The sequence below is a fragment of the Hydra vulgaris genome, chromosome 11 (genome assembly GCF_038396675.1).
Source record: "Hydra vulgaris chromosome 11, alternate assembly HydraT2T_AEP".
NCBI classification, from domain to species: domain Eukaryota; kingdom Metazoa; phylum Cnidaria; class Hydrozoa; order Anthoathecata; family Hydridae; genus Hydra; species Hydra vulgaris.
Window position 1 is genome coordinate 51,655,308 of NC_088930.1, and position 22,672 is coordinate 51,677,979.

General features: G+C 28.7%; 1 protein-coding gene across 2 annotated transcripts in view; it reads left to right on the forward strand.

Moving 5' to 3' along the window:
- The window catches only part of LOC100198634 (uncharacterized), a 63,380-nt gene that overhangs the window by 37,492 nt on the left and 3,216 nt on the right, over positions 1 to 22,672 (forward strand). For both annotated transcript variants that reach the window (XM_065809158.1, XM_065809159.1), the window contains exons 2-4: positions 873 to 1,080; positions 1,931 to 5,053; positions 17,529 to 17,613. In XM_065809158.1, coding sequence (XP_065665230.1) covers positions 873 to 1,080; positions 1,931 to 5,053; positions 17,529 to 17,613 — 3,416 coding nt within the window. The remainder of the gene's footprint in view (positions 1 to 872; positions 1,081 to 1,930; positions 5,054 to 17,528; positions 17,614 to 22,672) is intronic.

Below are 22,672 nucleotides of genomic sequence, written 5' to 3' on the forward strand. Positions count from 1 at the left end.
GTTTAATTAAAGTAACTTCCACATAAGTTCTAAATTCTAACCCAAATATGGAGTTTTAACAAATAACACTTTGTTTACTGCTAATAAATTATTGCAGAATTGTTAGTAAGTTTGCATCTGTTAAGGCTGACTTGTTATTGTGCTATTTTTTTTACACCGATTCCTTCTTTACCTCTATAAACCTTTTTTTTACTGTAATTGTTTTTTTGCATTCTAAAAATATTACATGAAAAATTCCCATTCTTTTGCTAGAAACTTTCCAAATTTTATAAACTTTAAAAAAATGAGTGGAATAGTAGCATTAAAAAACAAGTGTTAAAAATTATTTTTTTCAACTTCTACTCATGGTACTGAATTCATAATTTTCCCAATATAAAGAAATGGTCATAACATTTCTATTAGGTAAGAGTATCAGTTATTGCTCAAACTAACCAAAGGCGAACTGATTTCTAACCACTTAACCCAAGGTATTCCATCTTGTGGTGCCCAAGTAGATTTTTTTTTTTAAAAAAGCTAATAGTTTTAATTAAAAAATAAACAATTTTTAGAAATCTACAATTTTAAATATAGAGGGTGTTAGAGACAACTGTTAGCATCCTTGATACACGCTCTACATATCTTGTGTGCATTCTTTTATATATGTTTTATAAGTTCTTTTTTTATTAATACTAAATTGTATGCATTTCAAATTGACAGCAGTTATCATATTTTAAGTTAATATAAACAAGAAATTTGGTCACAGTTTCTTCAAATTAAATCAAATAATCAAAATAAATTTTTACATAAAAAATTTAATACTTAAAAAGCCATATCTTTTTTAGAATTTTATGGTTTTTACAATTTTTTACTGTTTTATTTTTTTATATTTACAGGCTTGTTTGAAATTGAAAGCTATTATTTACAAAATATGGTTAAAGTTCAAACCTGAAGTACTCAATGTGGTGGCTGCTTTTGACCCACAAGTGTGGGAAGATTCTCACAAGGATTTGCCAGAATGGATAAGCAAAGCTGGTACAATCGAAAAAAGAAGTGATAGTAATAACATTATTGAAGGAAAATCTAAGTTTAAAAATACTGGTGGTAATCAATTTTATTTTTGAAATAAGTTATAAAAAAGACTAATAACAATAAGTGTCCATAGCAATAAAAAAGTAAGTACAGTACAATCTCTCTAATTCGAATCTCCTTAATTCAAAAACCTCCATAATTTGATTAAATACGAAGTCACCATAAAATGCGTTTAAGAAAAATCAACTTTCTATAATTCGAAAATCTCTTATTTTTCCCCATAAAATTCAAATTAGAGAGATTCTACTGTAATAATAATAGAAGTATGATACTAAAACATAATAATAGCAATAAAAATAATCTTCATACGCTGTCTTACTATGTTTTAGTATAGCCTCTTGTATGATTTGCATATACTATGCTACATTCCCTTATTAAAATAAGGGAATGTAGCTTTTCTATAAGTACCTATTTTTACATCCAAGTAGTTGTTTCTATCTGCGTGTGTTTTTTTAACTTGTTTTCTTATTATTATCAAAAAATTTTAAAATTGTATTAAATATTGGTTTTTTGAATTGAATTTGGCTATGTTCTTGCTTACTTATTTGGCTATGTTCTTGCTTACTTATTTGACTATGCTCTTGCTTACTTATTTGGCAATGTTCTTGCTTACTTATTTGGCAATGTTCTTGCTTACTTATTTGGCTATGTTCTTGCTTACTTATTTGGCTATGTTCTTGCTTACTTATTTGGCAATGTTCTTGCTTACATTTTGATCTATTTCAAAAAATTATTACATAACTCATTACCTTACTTTTCATCCTAAACCATTGAATTAAATATTTTTTGTTAATTAAATTAAGTCTAAAGTAACATGAAGCTCACAAATATTTTTAACAAAATCAATATGTTCTTATTTTAGGTTTTGCAATAGTGATGGTAAGAAAAATGGCTGATCATGAAAAAGATTTTCTTATTAAAATTGAAAGTCTTAAAATTAAATTTACTAAATTTGTTGAAACTTATCACTTGGAATTATTGATTCAAGAATGTGATGGTAAAGATGCTTTTAGTGGACTTTATATTGATGGATTGGGTAACAAATCAGAGCCTTCTATTTTACAAGATACTATATCTTGTATACCTGGAGTTAATGGTTATCCAGGTGGTAGCTATATGCTTCAGCAACAACTAGATTTTACTTGGAATATTTTGAGTCAACAGAATGCTACTGATATTGCATTGATGATTGGAAGACATAAAGACAACACAATGTTAATAGGTAATAATCAACGCACGCATATTACATGTGTACACAAAGTGCATCAGGATATCAATGCACGCTCTAAATATCGACTACATCGAATTTCAATGCCATATACATATAAAAATGAAAAATCAGAAAATCAACCAGGAGGATTTGGTGGAGCCAATAAAGAAAGTGGACTTTTCTATATATCTTTTTCAAAATCAACTGAATATATACTTGACATTCTGAAAGACATACTTGGAGAAAAAGAGGATTGCACAAATGACTTGCTAATTGCTGCCATGCAAAGCAAAGGAGGTGCTTTTTATTATACTCCTGCTGTCAAAGAATTTGGCGATGATCCAATTGTTGGTAATCAAAAGAACACTCTTTTAATTGATCACTGGAATGTTCGTCATCCATCAAACTATCGTTTATTCTATAATCATAAAGAATATCTATATCGGATGGGGTTAGCTCGAATAACTTTAGAAAAAAGTAAATCTCCTAAAAAAAAAAAGCGTGATATACAGACATATCCTGAGCCACTATCAGAACGAATTTTACACCTGACTACAAAAATGTTTGAGGATTGGGAAGATACTTGGTTTAAACCAAGAAATGCTGATCCACTTCCTCATTTGGAAGATCAATTTAGAATGAACCGAGATATACCTATCTCAAATTTTAATGGAGAAAAAATACAGAATATTATGTCTGCATCACTTCAAATGCGATGTGCTGTTTCACTTTATTTAGCTTTGTCAGAGGTGTATACAACCTCTGATTTAACAGATAATGCAAAGGATTCGTATGGTGTAAAAAATGAAACCTTTCAACTTAATCCTAAGGATCTTATAGCTGGTAAAATTCCTGTTTATGGATTAGGAGTTGGTCAGCTAGCAATGCCATATCTAACGAAAGATATAGATGGTGAGTTGTCAAGTGAGCATATTTTAGCTTATGCACACAAATTAAGTGAAACTTCAGGATTTGGTCATGTAGTTCCAAATTACCAAAAAATAATTCAGAAAGGTCTACCAACTTTCTTAAAAGAAATGAAATCATACATGGATTCATCAACTGACTCAGTGAAAAAGGAATTTTATTGGTGTTGTTTAACAGCATTCAAAGGTATTCAAAAGTACTTAGAAAACTATGCTAATTTAGCTCTGTTTCTAGCTAATTGTGGAGTTGAAAAGGATATACACTTTGCTATCTCTTCTACTGAATGTAATGAACTTTATAGTATGGCTGAAAGATTAAACTGGTTAGCAAACGGAAATGGAAATGGATCAGGTAAACCAAGAAATTTTTTAGAAGCAACTCAATTGTTATTTACTTTACATTGTTGTTTACATCTCTGTTGTGAACCTGTTTCAATTGGGAGATTTGATGTTATACTTGAAGAGTTCTTTGACCCAAATGATGGATCCAATCAAGATGTTGTGGATGCCTTCTGGATCAAAATAGGAGAGAAAGTACAATTAAATAGAGAAACCAGGTTGGACTTATATACTGTTGGTACTATTGCTGTTCCTTATAGAAGTGATGGTATGTTTGCCAGAGGTGATGGATGTAACCAATGGGTTCAACAACTTACAATAGGGGGCTTTGTTGCAGATGATTCAGGAGAAAGGGTTTTGCCTTCTGCTAAGCGTATTGAGATTTCTAAGTTATGTCTAAGGTCAGCACGTCGACTTCCCTTAAATGCACCTTGTCTTTCTTTACGAGTTTATTCTGGAATGGATGATATTTTACTGAAAGAGGCAGCTTATACTATTCTTAGCGGTGGAGCACATCCAGTTCTTCCACATGATGACCTATTAATTCCAGCATTGATTAACACAGGACTAAATCCAAAAGATGCTATTAATTATTCCAGTGATGGTTGCTATGAGCCTGTAGTACCTGGAAAAACTGAATTTTCATTTGCTTATGTTGCTTTACTTCCTATTTTGGAAATGACTTTAAACCATGGAGCAACTATATCAAATGCTGGTCCCGCTGGTATGCGTGGTTATGCAGTCTCACGGGATTTACGACCTGATTCTGGGGACATTAAATCATTAGATGACATAAAAAAGCATTTTGGTATGCATTTACGTTTGCAAATGAATGATGCTCTTAGTGGTTTACTGAGTAACTATGGAAATATCAACACTATACTGACAACACCATTGCTATCATCTATGATAGATGGTTGTTTAGAAAAGGGTAGAGATCATTACAACGGTGGTGCTGAACTCAAAATGATTGGACTGATGGTTGTTTCTTTTGCAAATACCGTTGATTCACTTTATGCTATACAAGAACTCTGTTTTGGTGATAAATCTTTTATTACATTGGATCAATTAGTTAGAACACTGCAGTCAGATTGGGGATTTGATTTACAAGAACCTTGGTTTGATCCTGTGGATGGTGAAATTGGCAAGCAAGTAAGTGCTGCTAACATGAAACTTATTAGAGAAGTAGCTTTGAGTCTTCCAAAATTGGGTTTGGCAACTAAAGAGAATGAAAGAAATAAGAATACTTTATCAAGCTATTGTCCTATCACTTTAAAGGAGATCGCCAGTTGGCTTGCAAAAGAGATTGTATTAGCATTCACAGAAGTGACAACACTTCCAAAATACACTTTAAACAATATTGTTAAATCATTAACTGAAAAATATGGTACTTCAGATGAGAAGAATGGAAAAAAACCGTTCATAAACTTTCAATTGGGATCAGGAACTTTTGAAGGTTATGTTGGATGGGGATTAGGGATCGGAGCTTCTGCTGATGGAAGAAGAAAAGGTATTTTTTATTTCATTACTTTAAGATTATTTTTATAGTTTTAATTTTTTTTCACTTTAGTACAATTTTTAAATTTTTTTTTGTATTTGATTTTTAAGACACAATATTGCTGTAGTATTGGCATAAGTTAAAAGTTTTTTTCTATTAAAAAATATTTTAAATTAAATTTTTAATTTGAAAGTTAGATGTGAGTGCAGTGATGATAATTATGGGTTGACCACAGACAGAACATAATGACATATTACTTCATAAGATTCACAGTATAAAAAAATTTTAATGTTATGTATTTATGTGTTACTAATATATATATATAAATAAAAGTTAAAAAGTTTCTACCAATATATATATATATATATATATATATATATATATATATATATATATATATATATATATATATATATATATACACATTTTTTTTATGTATTAGGGTATTAGAAGAGACGCAAATAATTTTTTTTTTCTTAAAAAGTTCATCTAGTGTGGGCGCAGGGCGTTTGAAAAATGTCAGTTTTACAAAAATCTTATTATATTGGCATTTTTCGGCCTTTTTTATATTAGCCAATTATTATAAAAAAGGCAATTATTAAAAAACAATAAGACATAATATAGACATAAAAAATTATATATATATTCGGTGCTACTTTTCTTAATGCTATACAAACACGATAGACGTAAGAAAAGTTGGCTACCATTAGGGATTTTACAAAAAATATCTACTTATAAATTTTAGAAATGGGAGCGTGTGTAAAATTTTTTTTATGTGTTAGGATATTAGAAAAGACGTGAATAATTTTTTTTTTCCTAAAAAGTTCATTTATTGTAGGCGCAGGGCGTCTAAAAAACGACAGTTTTACGAAAAACTTTAAAAAAAATTAGTATACAAAACTTGTTGTTGTTATTTTCAATGTGCGTAATGCTACTAGTATAAAATGAGGTGAATCATGAAACATAGTCATCAAACTTTGTGGACTTTGGACTTTGGATATCCTCCCTTCCATTATTATTAAAAACCATTAAAATTATTTAAATACAGGAAATGGTGTAGGATTTTTTATTTTTATAAAGTTCCAATAGCTTATTTGTAGGATAATTACTAAGATAATAGTTTCCTGACGATTTGTGGTTTAAACGAGTTTTATTTATTTATGATCACTTTGGCATCCTAAATATTGTAATAAAAATGTAATTAACAAATTTATAACATATTTATAAAGGTCGTTTTTTTACCTACTACAAAAAGTACCAATATTTCTAAACAAACATAACATCAATTTCATTGCTATAAATGGCTAATTCTACTCGAGCTCAAACAATGTTAAAATGCCCTAAATTGCATGAGCTATTGGGTAATGGACTCGAACTTTGTTTATCAGAGCTGCCTACGCTGAGAGATTTACGGTATGGAATTTTGTTGCGTGATAGATCAGTTACACATTTGAATACATGATGTATGTGTATACAAATATTTATTAAAATAAAAAGTATTTGGATGTCAGCAAATTCTACAATCCCGTTGGTCTCAGAAAAATACGCAGTCGATAAACTTGTCCTTGAATGGAAGATTGCAAAAGACATTAGAAAACTGAGAACTATAAAAAAAAGAAATATGTATACGGACAAGCTTGATAAGTTATTTGACTTGACGAAATGTAAGTGCAACATCTTTAGCTGTAATGAAAATGGATGCAATGGTTGTCTTTTTAAAGCTCATGTAACTTGCATATGTCCAAAAGTAGCAAAGATACCTTTGCAAGAACTATTTTTCCTACAAGCTCAAAGAAATAAAATTGGTAACAAAAGTTCTTTACAAATAGGATTAGTTGATATACCAGAGACACATCGGTTAACAAGATATTTAGGTAGAAAAGAATCAGACTCTAAAATACCTGGAACACTTAGTGAGGATGCAAGTAAATGCTAAAATACTAAAAATATTTTTGTCAATTTTTGTTTAAACTGTGAATTAAAAAGTTGAGTATAAATTGATTATAAATTTTTTTCATTAAAATTGTTTAACATAATTTATTTTCTCCTTTAGCAGTAGAATTTCAAACAACAGACGATTCGGACATTGGCAACAAAAATGCAGATAATACAGAAAAAGTTGACTTCAGTTTGTAAAAAATTACTTAGATATTACCAGGGTTTCTCAAGCAGCTATTAGGTATGGGGTATCTAACAGAGCTGCAGCAGCCATAGCTACTGCTACTTTAGCTTCTGCAAAAGATGCAAATTTTTTAAAGAAAAATACTGATATTTTCGTTGATCACAACAAAATAAAACGAAGTAAGACTAAGTTAATGAAAGAAATCCGAGGTAGAGCTGAAAAAGTAGCGATGAATGATAATATTCAATGTATATTTTTTGATGGACGAAAAGATTTGACTAAGTACATGAGAGAAGAAGAAGATGGAAAATTACACCCATCGGAAAAAAAAGAAGAACATTATTCAGTTTATTCTGAACCTGGAGGAAAATACCAATTTCATTTCACTAACAATTCTGAAGAAAGAGTAGAGACTTCAGCTGAGCAAATAGCTGATAATATTTACGAATGGATTGTGAATCATGATGTCGGAGACTATTTAGTTGCCATTGGTGCAGACTCAACAAATTTAAACACTGGTTGGAAAGGAGGTGTTATCCATTTCCTTGAACATAAATTGGATAAAAATTAATGTGGATAATTTGTGCTCTTTATACAAATGAACTACCTCTCCGACATCTAATGATTCAGCTTGATGGAAAAACTACGTCTAAAAATAATTTTTCTGGTTCTATTGGAAAACTTATAGGTAAGGCAACTAGCTTCAAAGTCAAAGATAGCATAGTAAAAATTGAATTTCCTAATGCAATAATAGAACTTGACTCTGAAGTTGTAAAGTCGCTATCAGATGATCAAAAGTATCTTTATAAAGTTACCCATGCAATTAACGCTGGGGTTTTTCCGGAAAATCTTAAAAGTAAAGAAATAGGTTCACATTCGCATGCAAGATGGTTGAATTTTGCAAATAGAATATGTTTACTTTGGTGCTCCGAAATCGTACTTTCATTTGAAGAAAGATATAATCTGCAACTTCTGGTGGAGTTTATTGTTGGTGTTTATGCGCCACTTTGGTTTGAAATCAAAGTAAAGTGGAAGTGGACTGAAGGGCCTAATCATATACTCAAGCAATTAAAACTTCTTTGTCATCAAAGACTTAAAGTTAAAGACATTGTAATGCCCTACGTTTTATCTTCTTCATGGAATGCTCATAGTGAAAATGTTCTTCAAACGTTGTTATGTAGTCTAGAAAAAACAGAAAGACAATTTGCAGTTGAAACAATTTTAAAATTAAGAGGAGATTTAAAATACGGAAACACTAGTGTAAGAAGTAGAAAACATCATATACAATATGAAAATGCTGAATCACTTTTTGATCTAATTGATTGGAGCTTGGATGTACACGAACCTTTACTTACATGTTTATTGTCAAAGGATGAACTTTTAAAATACAATGATATTCCGATGTATGTACCTTGTTTTCCTGTTCATGGGCAAGCTATTGAACGATGTGTCCAAGAAGTCACACGAGCTTCTCAATCGGTATTTGGAAAAGATAGAAGAGATGGGTTCATAAGAGCAACATTAGCACATCGAGAAATCATGCCCGTGAACCAATCAAAAAAAGATCTATTTAAATTAATTTAAGCAATATTAATTTTTTGATGTTTTGCTTTGATTATTTATGATCACAGTAAATAAGTTGAACTTTAAATATATTGTATCTTTTAGATGACATTTTATATATTTTATTTATGACTTTATAAAGAGTAGCACCCCAAATTATGTTTTATTTTAATGTCTATATTATACCTGGTTGTTTTTTGATGATTGCATCGCCATAGGCTTAAATAAAAGGACAGAAAAGTGCTAATTTGATGCATTTTTAGTAAAACTAAACGTTTTTTAAATGCCCTGCGCCCACAATAGATGAACTTTTTAGGAAAAAAAAAATTATTCACGTCTTTTCTAATATCCTAATACATAAAAAAAATATCACGCACGCTCTCATTTTTAAAATTTATAAGTAGAATTTTTTTGTAAAATCCATAATGGTAGCCAACTTTTCTTACGTCTATCGTGTTTGTATAGCATTAAAAAAGTAGCACCGAATATATATATATATTTATTTATGTCTATATTATGTCTGATTGTTTTTTAATAATTGCCTTTCCTTTGGCTAATATAAAAAAGGCCGAAAAATGCCAATATGATAAGATTTTCGTAAAACTGACATTTTTCAAACGCCCTGCGCCCACACTAGATGAACTTTTTTAAAAAAAGAAAATTATTCACGTCTCTTCTAATACCCTATTACATAAAAAAAATGTTGCGCGCGCTCCCATATCCAAAATTTTAAAAGTACAACCCACCCTAATATACATACACATATATACATGTATACACATTTTACTGGTGGTGAAAATCCTTTTTTCATAAACAATTGTATATATGTATATATATATATATATATATATATATATATATATATATATATATATACATATATATATATATATATATATATATGTATATATGTATGTATACACATGTATATATATATATATATATATATATATATATATTTATATATATATTTATATATATATATATATATATATATATTTATATATATATATATGTATATATATATGTATATATATATATATATATATGTATATATATATATGTATATATATATGTATATATATATGTATATATATATATATGTATATATATATATATGTATATATATATGTATATATATATATATATATATATATATATATATATATATATATATATATATATATATATATATATATAGTATAGTATACTATATAAGTATATAAATGTGTGTTAAGAAAGATGTCTTATGTCACACAGAAAGCACAGCCTGCTGCTGGGGGCTTTAGTGTACATGTCAACTGTCATATAGTACTGGTACATTGACACTGAGGGTTCGGGATGGGGCAGCAATCTTTACTTTCATTATTCTTTATTTTCTTTCATTTTTCTTCTTATTCTGAAAAAGTTGTATGCTATGAAGATAACTAGAAAGCAATTGCTGATCTATATACGCTATAGTATATATACATCAATTAAATAATAATAGCAATGTAATATAGCAATACATATAATAATATTATTAAAACAAAATTGAGTAAAGTTATAATATTAAATGATAAGTAAAATTGACAGTAATTTAAAATAATAAAATGTAAATAATACTTACATCACATATAACAAATATTTAAAATGATAACAAGTAAAAATGACAGTAATAAAACTACAAATAAAATATAAATAATACTTACATCACATATAATATTAATTATGAGAATTATATATTATATTATTAAATTAAATATATTATTGTAGAGATTTTATTTTTTCTGAAACTTTTAAAATGCATTTAAAGTAGTTACTCATACAAATCATACAATGAATTGCAACATTGAATTGATCAACAATGAATTGCAACATTGAATTGATCAACAATGAATTGCAACATTGAATTGATCAACAATGAATTGCAACATTGAATTGATCAACAATGAATTGCAACATTGAATTGATCAACAATGAATTGCAAAATTGAATTGATCAACAATGAATTGCAACATTGAATTGATCAACAATGAACTGCAATTGTTAAAGTAGTTACTCATACAATTGCATTGTATTTTACTAATTACATTATATGGTTTTATATATAACATTGCATTAAATGATTTTACAAATTATATTTAACATTGCATTAAATGATTTTACAAATTATATTTAACATTGCATTATATGATTTTACAAATTATATTTAACCATTACGTTATATGATTTTAAAAATAATATTTAACATTACATTATATGATTTTACAAATTATATTTAACATTACATTATATGATTTTACAAATTATATTTAACATTAAATTAACTATTATATGTAAAAAAAACTTGAATTAAATTAGACATGCACACGAATCAAAGTGTGATTTAATGATAAATTTAATGTGATAATTATGATGTTTTTTAGAATGTTGTTATCTAATATAATTCAAGTTTTTGTCACATTTAATTAAATCTTTTTTCTTTACATATCAAATGCATTTTAAAATCACATTTTCTTTCAATTCAAAAACACATGTATCTTTTTTTATATGCGTTATAGTTGCATTTTAAATTGTGTTTTTTTCAAATCAAAAGTTTCAAAATCACATTTCCTTTATATTAGGAAGCTAACATATTTGTTTAAACCCCTTTGTTATTTGTAGTTGAAAGAAATTTTTATTTAAATTTGTCAAATTAAAAGGTTAAACATTAATGATGCACATGGAAATTTTGTTCTAAAAAAAGAAATTGTATTTTAAATCAAATTAAGTTCACTAGTTTGAAGTGATTGAAGATAAATATTATTTCACTTTTTTTAATTAAACAGTTTTTTTTATTAATTTACCAAACATTTTATTATTTTTAATCAACACTAGAAGCCTATGTCCGATCAATAGATCCAAACATGACTTAGACACTTTGCTGAAGCTAAAATTGTTGATAAATTGATATTTTATGAGACTTTGTTTATTTTGATATTATTTACTGAAAAGCAAAAAAACACCATAAAAAACACATTCAGAGATGCGTCTATAATCATTTATAATCAAAGCGATTGTTTGGGAGGTTATCATACATCACTGTGAAGGCATAGGTATTATCTTGAATACACAACATGGGTCAGTGTTTTAAAAAGCATGTGTGATGTAACTTGTTAGAAACCTTTTACATTATCACTGAGGCTTTACATCAAGAATACTTTGTTGACATCATTTTTACAGACTATGAAAAAGCCTTTGATACTGTACCTCACAGACTACTACATAAACTTTATGCATATGGTATTCATGGTCAGCTGGTTATATGAATTAAAACATGGCTAAGTTAAAGACAGCATCAGGTCAAATTAAAAACAAAATATTATACTAGAAAAATGTAGTCAGTGGTGTTCTTCAAGGATTAGTCCTTAGGCCCCTTTATTTTGTCATGTATATTAATGACATGCCAGGTAGTTTGACACAAAATATGAAATTGTATGCCGATGATAGCAAAATCATTGGGGTCATCAGCTCACCATCTGGTGCTGATTTTTTACAAGCTAATATCAATAAAGCTATTAAATAGTCAATAATTTGGCTGATGAAATTTAATATAACTAAATGTAAGATTTGCCTGATAATCTGCAACACGACCAGTACTTACTGCGGTCGTGTTGCAGATTATCATGCAAATATTTTCCCAAGCATCGTATTCATCAATTAGCCGGCAGAACCACTTTCACATTTAAGAATACTGAGGTTGATTTCGGTTGTAAAATTTTTCAGCAGAACAACTTGATACTCTTCCCCTTGCATTCTTTTACCATCAAACTGGAGACAATAGGGATCTTTGTTTTGAAGTTTTTGAACAATTTTGGTTTTCATTTTCTGTTCTTCAAAGATTACTTGTTTCCAGACACCCGCCTGACTTGGAACCGGCACATCATGACCATGTTCAGCAATGGTTGCAAGAACATCATGTGCTTTATGTGTAGAAATGTTGTTTTTCAGTACTAGTAAACCCGCTGTTGTAGTGCTTGATCTTTGGTATTTCAGTTTGCATTCAGGAGAAGATGACGTGGAAGAAGAGGTTGGCGACTCGGGTGAAGAATCAGGGGTTTCAGAATCCAAAGATTCTGAGTCACTTTCATGTGTTTGTGTTGGTTGGGATCAAGAAGAGATGGCTTGATGTTGAGTTGTTGATAGTCGGATTCGTTTTCTTGGGTGGATTGATTCCAAAGGGGCTTATTTGACCATTGAATAACCAATCTTTCTTCCACTCTTAACTTGCTTCTGGTAGAGCTCTTTATCCTCCGTGCTTTTCCATTCTCCATTAACGTTAGTTACATCAAATAACTGAGAAAGTGTTGCAGTGAATTCATCAGACGGTTTCTTTTTGTTTTTGCCATATAGATCAATCAGACTATTGAGCTTCTTTCTGATGAGTGCGCTGGATGATAGTGGAAAGTCTAGAATTTCCCTATAGAGCAATTCTATATCCGTAATCATAATTTTGATTCGATCCAGTCGTTGTTTTTCACTTTTGAACAGAAAAGTGAAGTTTCCAATCTGTAAATGTCTTGTTTATAAACAAATGGAAACAGCTGACTGGAATGTGGTTAAAAGCATTATAGAACGTCATATAAAAAGTCAGTGTGAAATTGAAACCAATAGTCAAACTGTGCGATGTGTGCACAAAAAAAATAAAAAGGTAGGGGAACTTTTTTCAATTTTTTTAAAAATTGATGTTGCTACTGTCATCTACTTACAATTGTTCCTCTAATGTAAAGGGTTTCAGTTTTGTAAAGAAAAATAATGATAATAGTTATTATATTAATATTAATAGTTATAGTATATGTATGTTTATATTCAGTTGCATGTTTTATACATATTATACACAGTTTCTATATGTTTATTTAGTTATTAATTTTGATGATTATTTTTTAAATTTTATTAAAAGCACAGTTGAAATTCTTTTTTTTTATAAATCAATTGTACAAATTGTTTTAAAAGATTTACATTTAAATAATAAAAAATTATTCTATATTTATATATATAATTGTTTATATGATTTTTAATAAAACTTACTCAACTAATTTTAAAAAAATAATTTTTTTTTTTTTTTATAAACAATCAATAAAAGTAAATTATCACTTTGTTTAAAATCCCTTTGCTGATATAAAATTTGATTACAAAAGATTAATTACAAAAGATAATTTTTCTAGTACGTTTTTAGAGAAACTTATTTAGAAACATACTTAAATTTGAATGTTCTCAAAATATCTAATAAGCTGTGGCTAAGTTGTCACAACTAAATATTATTTGCGTGGTTAAGAATGGAGTGCGATTGCACACGCTTCTGGCCAAGCCTGATTCATTGAAAATTAATTTTTTCAATGTTAAAACTGTCGTACAAAAATAGCATATACATAAGAATTTTAGTCAAATAATTCAAGTTATTTGTACTATATAGCATATATTAGACAAACACTTTTCACAAACAGGTTTCATACAACTTGTACAAACTGTTGATGTCAGATTACATTTGCAGTCTGTTTTGATCTGACATCTCAAGCGTGTCGATAATTGTGTACTTCTCTTGGTAGCTAGTGTGGCTTATGTACATTTTGGGTCAGAAATATTTGCTTTTCTTAGCTGTTCAGATAAATGCATGAAGAAAGTTTTGTCCCAAAATTTTTGTTGTGTAACTTTTTAAAAATGATCCCACTATTTATGCCAGTCAAGTCCAAAATATTGAAAACAGCAAGCCACTAGTGTTTGTATCCAGATTTTGTTTCAGATTTATTTGCATTGTAATAAAGAATTCCCTCTGGTTTTTACTTTTCATTACTCTGGGTTTCTTGCATTCATACAACTGCGAAGATATATTTGGTCTATAAAAGTATCAAGTTCAATGTCTATTTAATATTCCATGCTTTATTTGATATATTTGCAAATAAAATAGTATAGTTTTTTTATAAAGTGTCATACATAGTCAGTTTTTTATAAAAAGTCATACATAATTAGTCTAAAAGCATCAATGGTTATCAAAACATTATGGCAATAAAGTTTTTGGCAGTGGACACACGTTCTGAGTTTAAAATATACCAGTTACACCTACTTTCATAATCTACCAGTTACGTCGGTTATGCTCCACTTTTCGGTATTCGGCTGAATTTTACAAACTTTTGGCAGAATATCAAATACGCCACACTGTAATGAAAAAAAACAAATAACATTTCCCTATTTTTTAAAATTTTTTATTTAAAAAAATGGTTAGCATATTTGATACTTGAACTTTAAAGTAATTGGTTATGATAAAAATATTTTCATCATTTGACGATAGCATATGACACATATTTCACATAAACTATACATACTTTCAAAATAAGCCATTTACTATGTACACTGCCACTGGCAAATAATAAGAAAATTTTGGCCAGTTTTGTTAGGATAATCTTTTGTGCTTGCTGACCACAACTTACAAAGGTTTGCTGTCAAATTTAAGCGAATAGTTTCATGTTAAAACTAATTTCATTTGTCATTGGACTCTTCTTTTCCACATCTTTATATTTATATTATTGTATATTTTAATGTATATTTTTTTTATAGAGATTGGTTTGATTGTTTTCATTTAAATTTTTCTTATGATCTAAAAGTGAATTATCACCGGTGCTACTAGGCACCAGTGATGGTTCATTGATGTCAAGCAGCCTTTGACTGAGAAGGATTAACCCTTCACTGACTTAATCTTTCTTAGAGCTTTTAAATTTTGTTGTTGTTTTGCTTGTTGTGTTTTAACTCATCCCTTGAAAGAGTAGAATGCATTGATGATTCGGCTGGAAAATCTTTGTATATAAATGTCTAAGCAATGGATAGAAGAAGTGAACTTCCTGTTATTTGTACTATATGTGAATATTCCATGAAAACCTATTTCAGAAAACATTTGATTTGATTTATCAATACTATCTAATATCTTTCATGGCTAAATAAAATGATGTTAATTTTTGTCTATTATATAGTTATAGGTGTCTTTGTTACTGTGTTAGTGCACCTATAATTTACTATACATGTATGTTTGTTTTATCTGAACCACTTGCTCAATGTTCACTAACCTGTAAAATACTATATGTATGTTTATGCTCTGTCTGAACCTTTGTCTAGGTGTTAGCTCACCTGTAAGTTATCTGTATCTATTTTTAAGTTCAGTTTAAATCTCTGGTGTAGTGTTCACTTACCAACGACTACAACTATATAACATTCATCTTAATTTTCAGTATTTCTTTAGATGTAATTTTTTTCCTAATGCATCTCCAAAATCTCCCATTTAATGTTTTAAACCCTGCTACTGGTAACATGAAACCTAAAACTACCTGTCCCATGTCCTGCTGCCTAAAAAACAAATCTTGCCTTATAGGGTTTGCATTTTTTAGGCAAAGGCTAGGAGAAAATTCCCCTGCTTTAGGGCTGAAATTCCCCTGCCTTAGGGCTCTTTGTTTGGTAAAGGCTAGAGATGGTGTCTTAATAAAACAACTCATTTTGGGCAGATGGTAACTGCATCCAGCTACTGTCTTGAAGATCTCCTAGGTAAAGACCTTAGGGGTAAACAGAATAATTTTGTTGACCAGCCTTGCATCTCTTCTTTATCTATCAGGTCGTTGTATATGTAAACCTGTGTTACATTGTTTGTATTCATTGTTGTGATTGATATATTGAAACAGTTAAAATGTGTGTGTATGTGTATATTTTTATTTCATTGGGTAAACAGCTGTAGGATATGGGGTGGATGCTAGTTATTGAAATGCAACACAATTTATATTTGTTTTGAAGAAGGAAAAATGAGACTAGTGTCTAATTTTTCCCTCTTCAGAGCAACTTCTTAAAAATACTAGAGTGACACAATCATACCCCGAGAAGTTCACCTTTGCTGCTATGATATTTAATCTTAGGATTTTTATATTTTTCATATTTTCCATCATTTATTTGATCATATTTTTCTTTTATTTATGCCTTGCATATTTTTGATTGCTATTTTGACTGTTTGGTTTTTATAGATGAGATTGTCATTACTTTGTTAGTTTATGTGTTCTTGGTTTATAAATGTTTTTTTTAATTTTTTTTTTGTTCAAGAGTGACACAGAGCACTAAGTACTAATATGTTTTGTTTATTTAAATATTTAAAGCTAAAATCCACTAACTATAAACAACTATAGCCAACTTAAATCAAAAAGGTTGAATGTAATAAATGTCCTTCACACATATATACTGCTACCCAAACTAGTATGGCACCATTAGTTCATGCACAGCTAAATTTACACGCAGAGTTTTTTTACAATTTCAGATCAAATGGCAACAATAACTTTTGCCAAATTTTTTCAATATTTTTTTTTACTCAAATTTATTACTACAATAAATTCATAAATTTTGTAGTATTTATTGTCATAGCTTAAATCTAAACTTGAAAAAATAAAATTATTGAAAATTTTAACTTCTATAAAGGTAGTTAAAATTAATTTGTTTAGAACATTTAACTAAAGAGAGGAATTTTCAGTTACATTGTTCACAAATAATAAAATAAAATAAAAAAAAGATATTTAAACTTGTTCTTATAAGTTGTACTTTTTATTTAAAAAAAAGTTCATAACATTAAAACATAAATTAAATGTAAAGCATGCCAATTTATGTTATATTACATATAAATGTCATATTTTAATCAATCATATGATAAAGTTAAAAAATATTAGTGTTATTAACTGTTTTTAACCTAGTGGTTATTGATGTTTTTTCTTTTAATAATGTAAATAAAACAGTGTGAATAATTTCGATTAATTTTATTTGAAGGTCAACCTCTAGCATCTGATATGAGTCCTGCCCCTCTACCTCAAGACATTTCTGATTCACCTAGAAAAGTTGAAGATATTTATAAGTATGTATATTTGTTAAATTATTAATACAATTATATATATATATATATATATATATATATATATATATAATATATATATATATATATATATATATATATATATATATATTTATATATATATATATATATATATATATTGGTATATTGGTCATTCCATGCCAACCTGGACCAAGGTCAAACATGGACCCCCTCAGATTTTGCTGAAACTTAGTGGGTTTGTTAATATCAATGAGAAAAGCAATTCCTGAAAATTTCAGCATAAAATCTTTTGTGGTTCATGAGATATGGTCATTGGAAATTTCTGATTTTTACAAAAATAAAAACTTCAGTAGCAAAAACATGATTTGTTCATACTTTGAAGCTCTATATTTTAAAAACAAAATTTCAGAAAACCTTCTAGTTTTTTTTATTGTTTACAACTCTAGACTTACTTTAATAAAACTTTGACATTGAATTCTTGAATGTCATATTTTTTCCATAATGGCTACCTAAAAAAACGAAAAAATTGTTTGCAAGTATAAAAAGTTGGTTTTTGATGAGTCAATATACAAAACCTGCAATTTAAGAAGTAAAAAGAAATATTTTTTTAGTTTCTATATATGGTAGGCTTCTAAATTTTTAGAAATTTACAGAGAAGATACAATTCAGTAAAAAATTATAGACCTCTAAAAATGGCTGCAGCTAAAATTTAGGAAAATGTGCCTCCACTTTAAACCACCGGTAACCTAGGATCAACACTGGTTATAATAAGATTTTTTTTTTCTTCTAATTTAGTAGACTTTATTACATTGATTTCAGAAAAAATAATAGTGGGTACTCATGGGAAAGTTACAAAATCAGAACAATGAAAATTGCCCAAAATGTATTAAAAACAATAAAAATAAAGTTATTGTTGTACTTTAGTTTGTATTATATATTGTAATACAAAGTATGTTCGAATTTAAAAGTATTTCATAATCTGTACTAGAAATAAGTCTTTAGTTAAGCCTGAATTAAATTCAATTTTTAAATAGCCCTAGCTCTTTCCTGCCCCCTCCCCCGTCCATTTACTTTTTAACATTCACATTTTTTCCCAGAACTTAGAACAAAATTGTAATTAAACACTTCTCCTTACATGGTGCGTCTGGTTTTATGTCCGATGTATGAAGTGCCTTTATGTCCAAACACACCACTAAACATTCATATAGAAAAACTAAAATTTAGTTTTTAATGTTTTCATATAAAACTTATTAGTAGCCTATTAAGTAAAACTGAAATGAAAGACTTTTAGTCTAATTTACCTGATATTTAATACCATGACTATCAAGAGTATCTTACTTTGTTTAATAGACATGGCATGGAAGATATCACCTTTAATCAGTGGCAAAAAGCCAAAAAAAAAACATGATATAGTTCCAGTCACTCTTTCTATGTATGATTTTATTGAAAAAGCTTGTCAACAAATATACCAATTAAGAGACCACCATTATATAGCCAAAAATCAATTACCAAGTAATCATATTTAATCATTACCAAGTAATCATATTTTACATAAAATGTAAAAGTGTTTATAACATTTCAGATCATTTGCAACACAATACAAACGCAGTTCATTGTTTCATCTATGAAGTAATAAAACAAAAGAGTTGTTGCCTTTAACCATTGCATTTATTTCAGTGATGGTGCATGTTCACAATACAAAAAATTATAAAAACATATCTAACTTATGTCACCATAAACTTGATCATAAAGAATCTGCAGATTGGCATTTTTTTACTACATCACATGGAAAGAGTGCTTGCCATGGTGTTGGGGGCTCTATCAAAACACTTGTAGCTAAGGCCAGTTCACAATCACTTATATATCCAGAGTAGGCAAAATATATTTTCAATACATTTTAAATGACGCAATTTTATTATATTGCTAGAGATGTTTCGGACTGATTGACGTTTTTCTGTTTGCCCGCGTTCGTACGGTCCGAACCACCGAACTGGTCGAACACGAGCAGCAATAATTTTGTCAAACAACCCGGACAACTTGGACACCCCAAACATCAAACAGAAAAATTAATGTCGAACCGAACACCGAACAGTCATTGAACTAAAAATCTCGAACGCGGTCGGACGTTGAACATGCAAAAAAATGAAAAATAAAAAATGACACAAGAATCGGACAATTTTTTGTTGTTGTTGTAGTTCTTCATATTTATTGGTATTTCATATTTACAGGTTCGTAGTAATTTCTAGTACAGATTTAAGTAAAGTATATACCGGTAGTAAATTTAAAAAAAAAGTTGAGTAAGTTTTCAATAAGTTTTTTTAGTGTTTGTCCTTGGCATTAAAATGGCATGTAATTTGAAGAGCAAAGAAAAATTCATCCAAACTTCTGACTTGCCTTCACTAGTAGTTTTCGCTTTCAAAAGAACAGAACCACTGGAAATTTGTTTATTTAAAATTGCATTAAGTTCAATGACTTCATCTGAAGTCTCATAGATATCTTTTATAGCATGCGTCATTTTGTATTTTTGTGTAATAAGTTCTCAAAAATGTGTAACTAATATTCACCAATATGCTGTAGTCCAAGGAGAATGAAACTTTTAAAAGTCTTGAAAAAATTTAAAGCTGTGGTGAATAATTTGGATTAAAATGGAATAAATTCAAGAGAGATAATAATGCTGAACAAGTCGTACAACCGAACAGTCGAACACTTTCGGAAAAGTCAATCAACTTTAATCGATTTGACCCAGAAATGCCGCCCCGGTCAGACGCCGAACATGGCGGCCATAAAAAAGTAGGACAAAACATTCTTCAATCAGAACCGAACATTTCGATCACGGACACTGTTGAAAATTTTTCAATTCAAACCGATCAATCATCTTGTAAAATTTTTTTTGACTCGGTCGCACATCGGACACAATTTGGCCCATGTCCGACCATCTCTATATATTGCATAATCTTTACAGATGAGACAGGTGTCTTACTTAATGTAATACTTTGTATTACAATATATAATACAAACTAAAGTACAACAATAACTTTATTTTTATTGTTTTTAATACATTTTGGGCAATTTTCATTGTTCTGATTTTGTAACTTTCCCATGAGTACCCACTATTATTTTTTCTGAAATCAATGTAATAAAGTCTACTAAATTAGAAGAAAAAAAAAATCTTTTTATAACTAGTGTTGGTCCTAGGTTACCGATAGATTAAAGTGGAGGCACATTTCCTAAGTTTTAGCTGCAGCCATTTTTAGAGGTCTATAATTTTTTACTGAATTGTATCTTCTCTGTAAATTTCTAAAACTTTAGAAGCCTACCATATATAGAAACTAAAAAAATATTTCTTTTTACTTCTTAAATTGCAGGTTTTGTATATTGACTCATCAAAAACCAACTTTTTATACTTGCAAACAATTTTTTCGTTTTTTTAGGTAGCCATTATGGAAAAAATATGACATTCAAGAATTCAATGTCAAAGTTTTATTAAAGTAAGTCTAGAGTTGTAAACAATAAAAAAAACTAGAAGGTTTTCTGAAATTTTGTTTTTAAAATATAGAGCTTCAAAGTATGAACAAATCATGTTTTTGCTACTGAAGTTTTTAATTTTGGAAATCTGATGAACCACAAAAGATTTTATGCTGAAATTTTTAGGAATTGCTTTTCTCATTGATATTAACAAACCCACTAAGTTTCAGCAAAATCTGAGGGGATCTATGTTGAAATCCTAATATTTTGGTCCATTTGGCATGGAATGACCCATATATATACTTCTATAAATTGTTGCATTTAGGAGTACCAAAGGTAAAAAATGATACTTTTGCCAACAAATGCGTCACTTTTAATTACTTTTGGTTTTTATTCAATATTTCCGTGTTGTCAGAAAGTTAAAACCATTAATTTAATTAGAAGTTGTTTGTTTTTTAAAAAAACTGCAAAAGCGCAAATTTAATTGACCAGAATGTTTTTAAAAACGTTCTGAATGTTTTTTAAACATTTTAAATGCTTTTAAAACATTCTGAATGTTTTTAATAATATAAACAATGTTTTTTTTTTTTTTTTTTTTACTGTAAATCATGCGTGAAGTGTTGCTACATCGACTATCTTATAGCCTGACTCACAACGGAGTGCTGCTACATCAACTGACAAATAGCCTGACTCGCAAGGGAGTGCTGCTACATCGACTAAGGGTTTGGTTGGGGCAGGCAGTCTATCAAGTAATAAAAAAAAAAATTCAGGTCTTGCATTTTAATTTTTTTTTTTTATGTCAACAAAATACAGAAAAACTTTCTGACCACCAGTTTGGAGTGTATATATATATATATATATATATATATATATATATATATATATATATATATATATATATATATATATATATATATATATATATATATATATAAATATATATATATATATATATATAAATATATATATATATATAAATATATATATATATGTATATATATAAATATATATATATATATATATATACATATACATATACATATATATATATATATATATATATATATATATATATATATATATATATATATATATATATATATATATACATACAGTATTGGACAAAACATTTGCAACCAACAACAAACAATGCTGAAAATTGTACCTAGTTTTACATGTCTTAAAAACGAAACGAACTATACTACCACAGCAAACAGTTCAGGAGTCTGGAGTCATAGCATGTCATGACATGAGCAATCAGCTGACAGGTGACAGCACACAGGCAGAATTTCATTGACAAGTGCCATTTTGCAGTGGACAAAACAAGTGCAACTTTTTTGGTTTGTTTCATTTTCTTAAGTCTGGTCCGTGTCAACGTCATGGAAGTTTTTTAATAATTAAAGGAAGTATCCAGAAGTTTCCAGATCAATGCAGAATCTTCCAGAAGTTTCCAGAAGAAGCATCTGGAAGCATCCAGAAGTATCCAGAAACATTCAGAAGCATCCAGATGCATCCAGAAGCTTCCAAAAGCATCGAAAAGAAGCATCTAGAATCTTCCAGAACAGGTTCACACAGGTTCATTTTACTATATAAGAGACATGTAAATCGACATGTA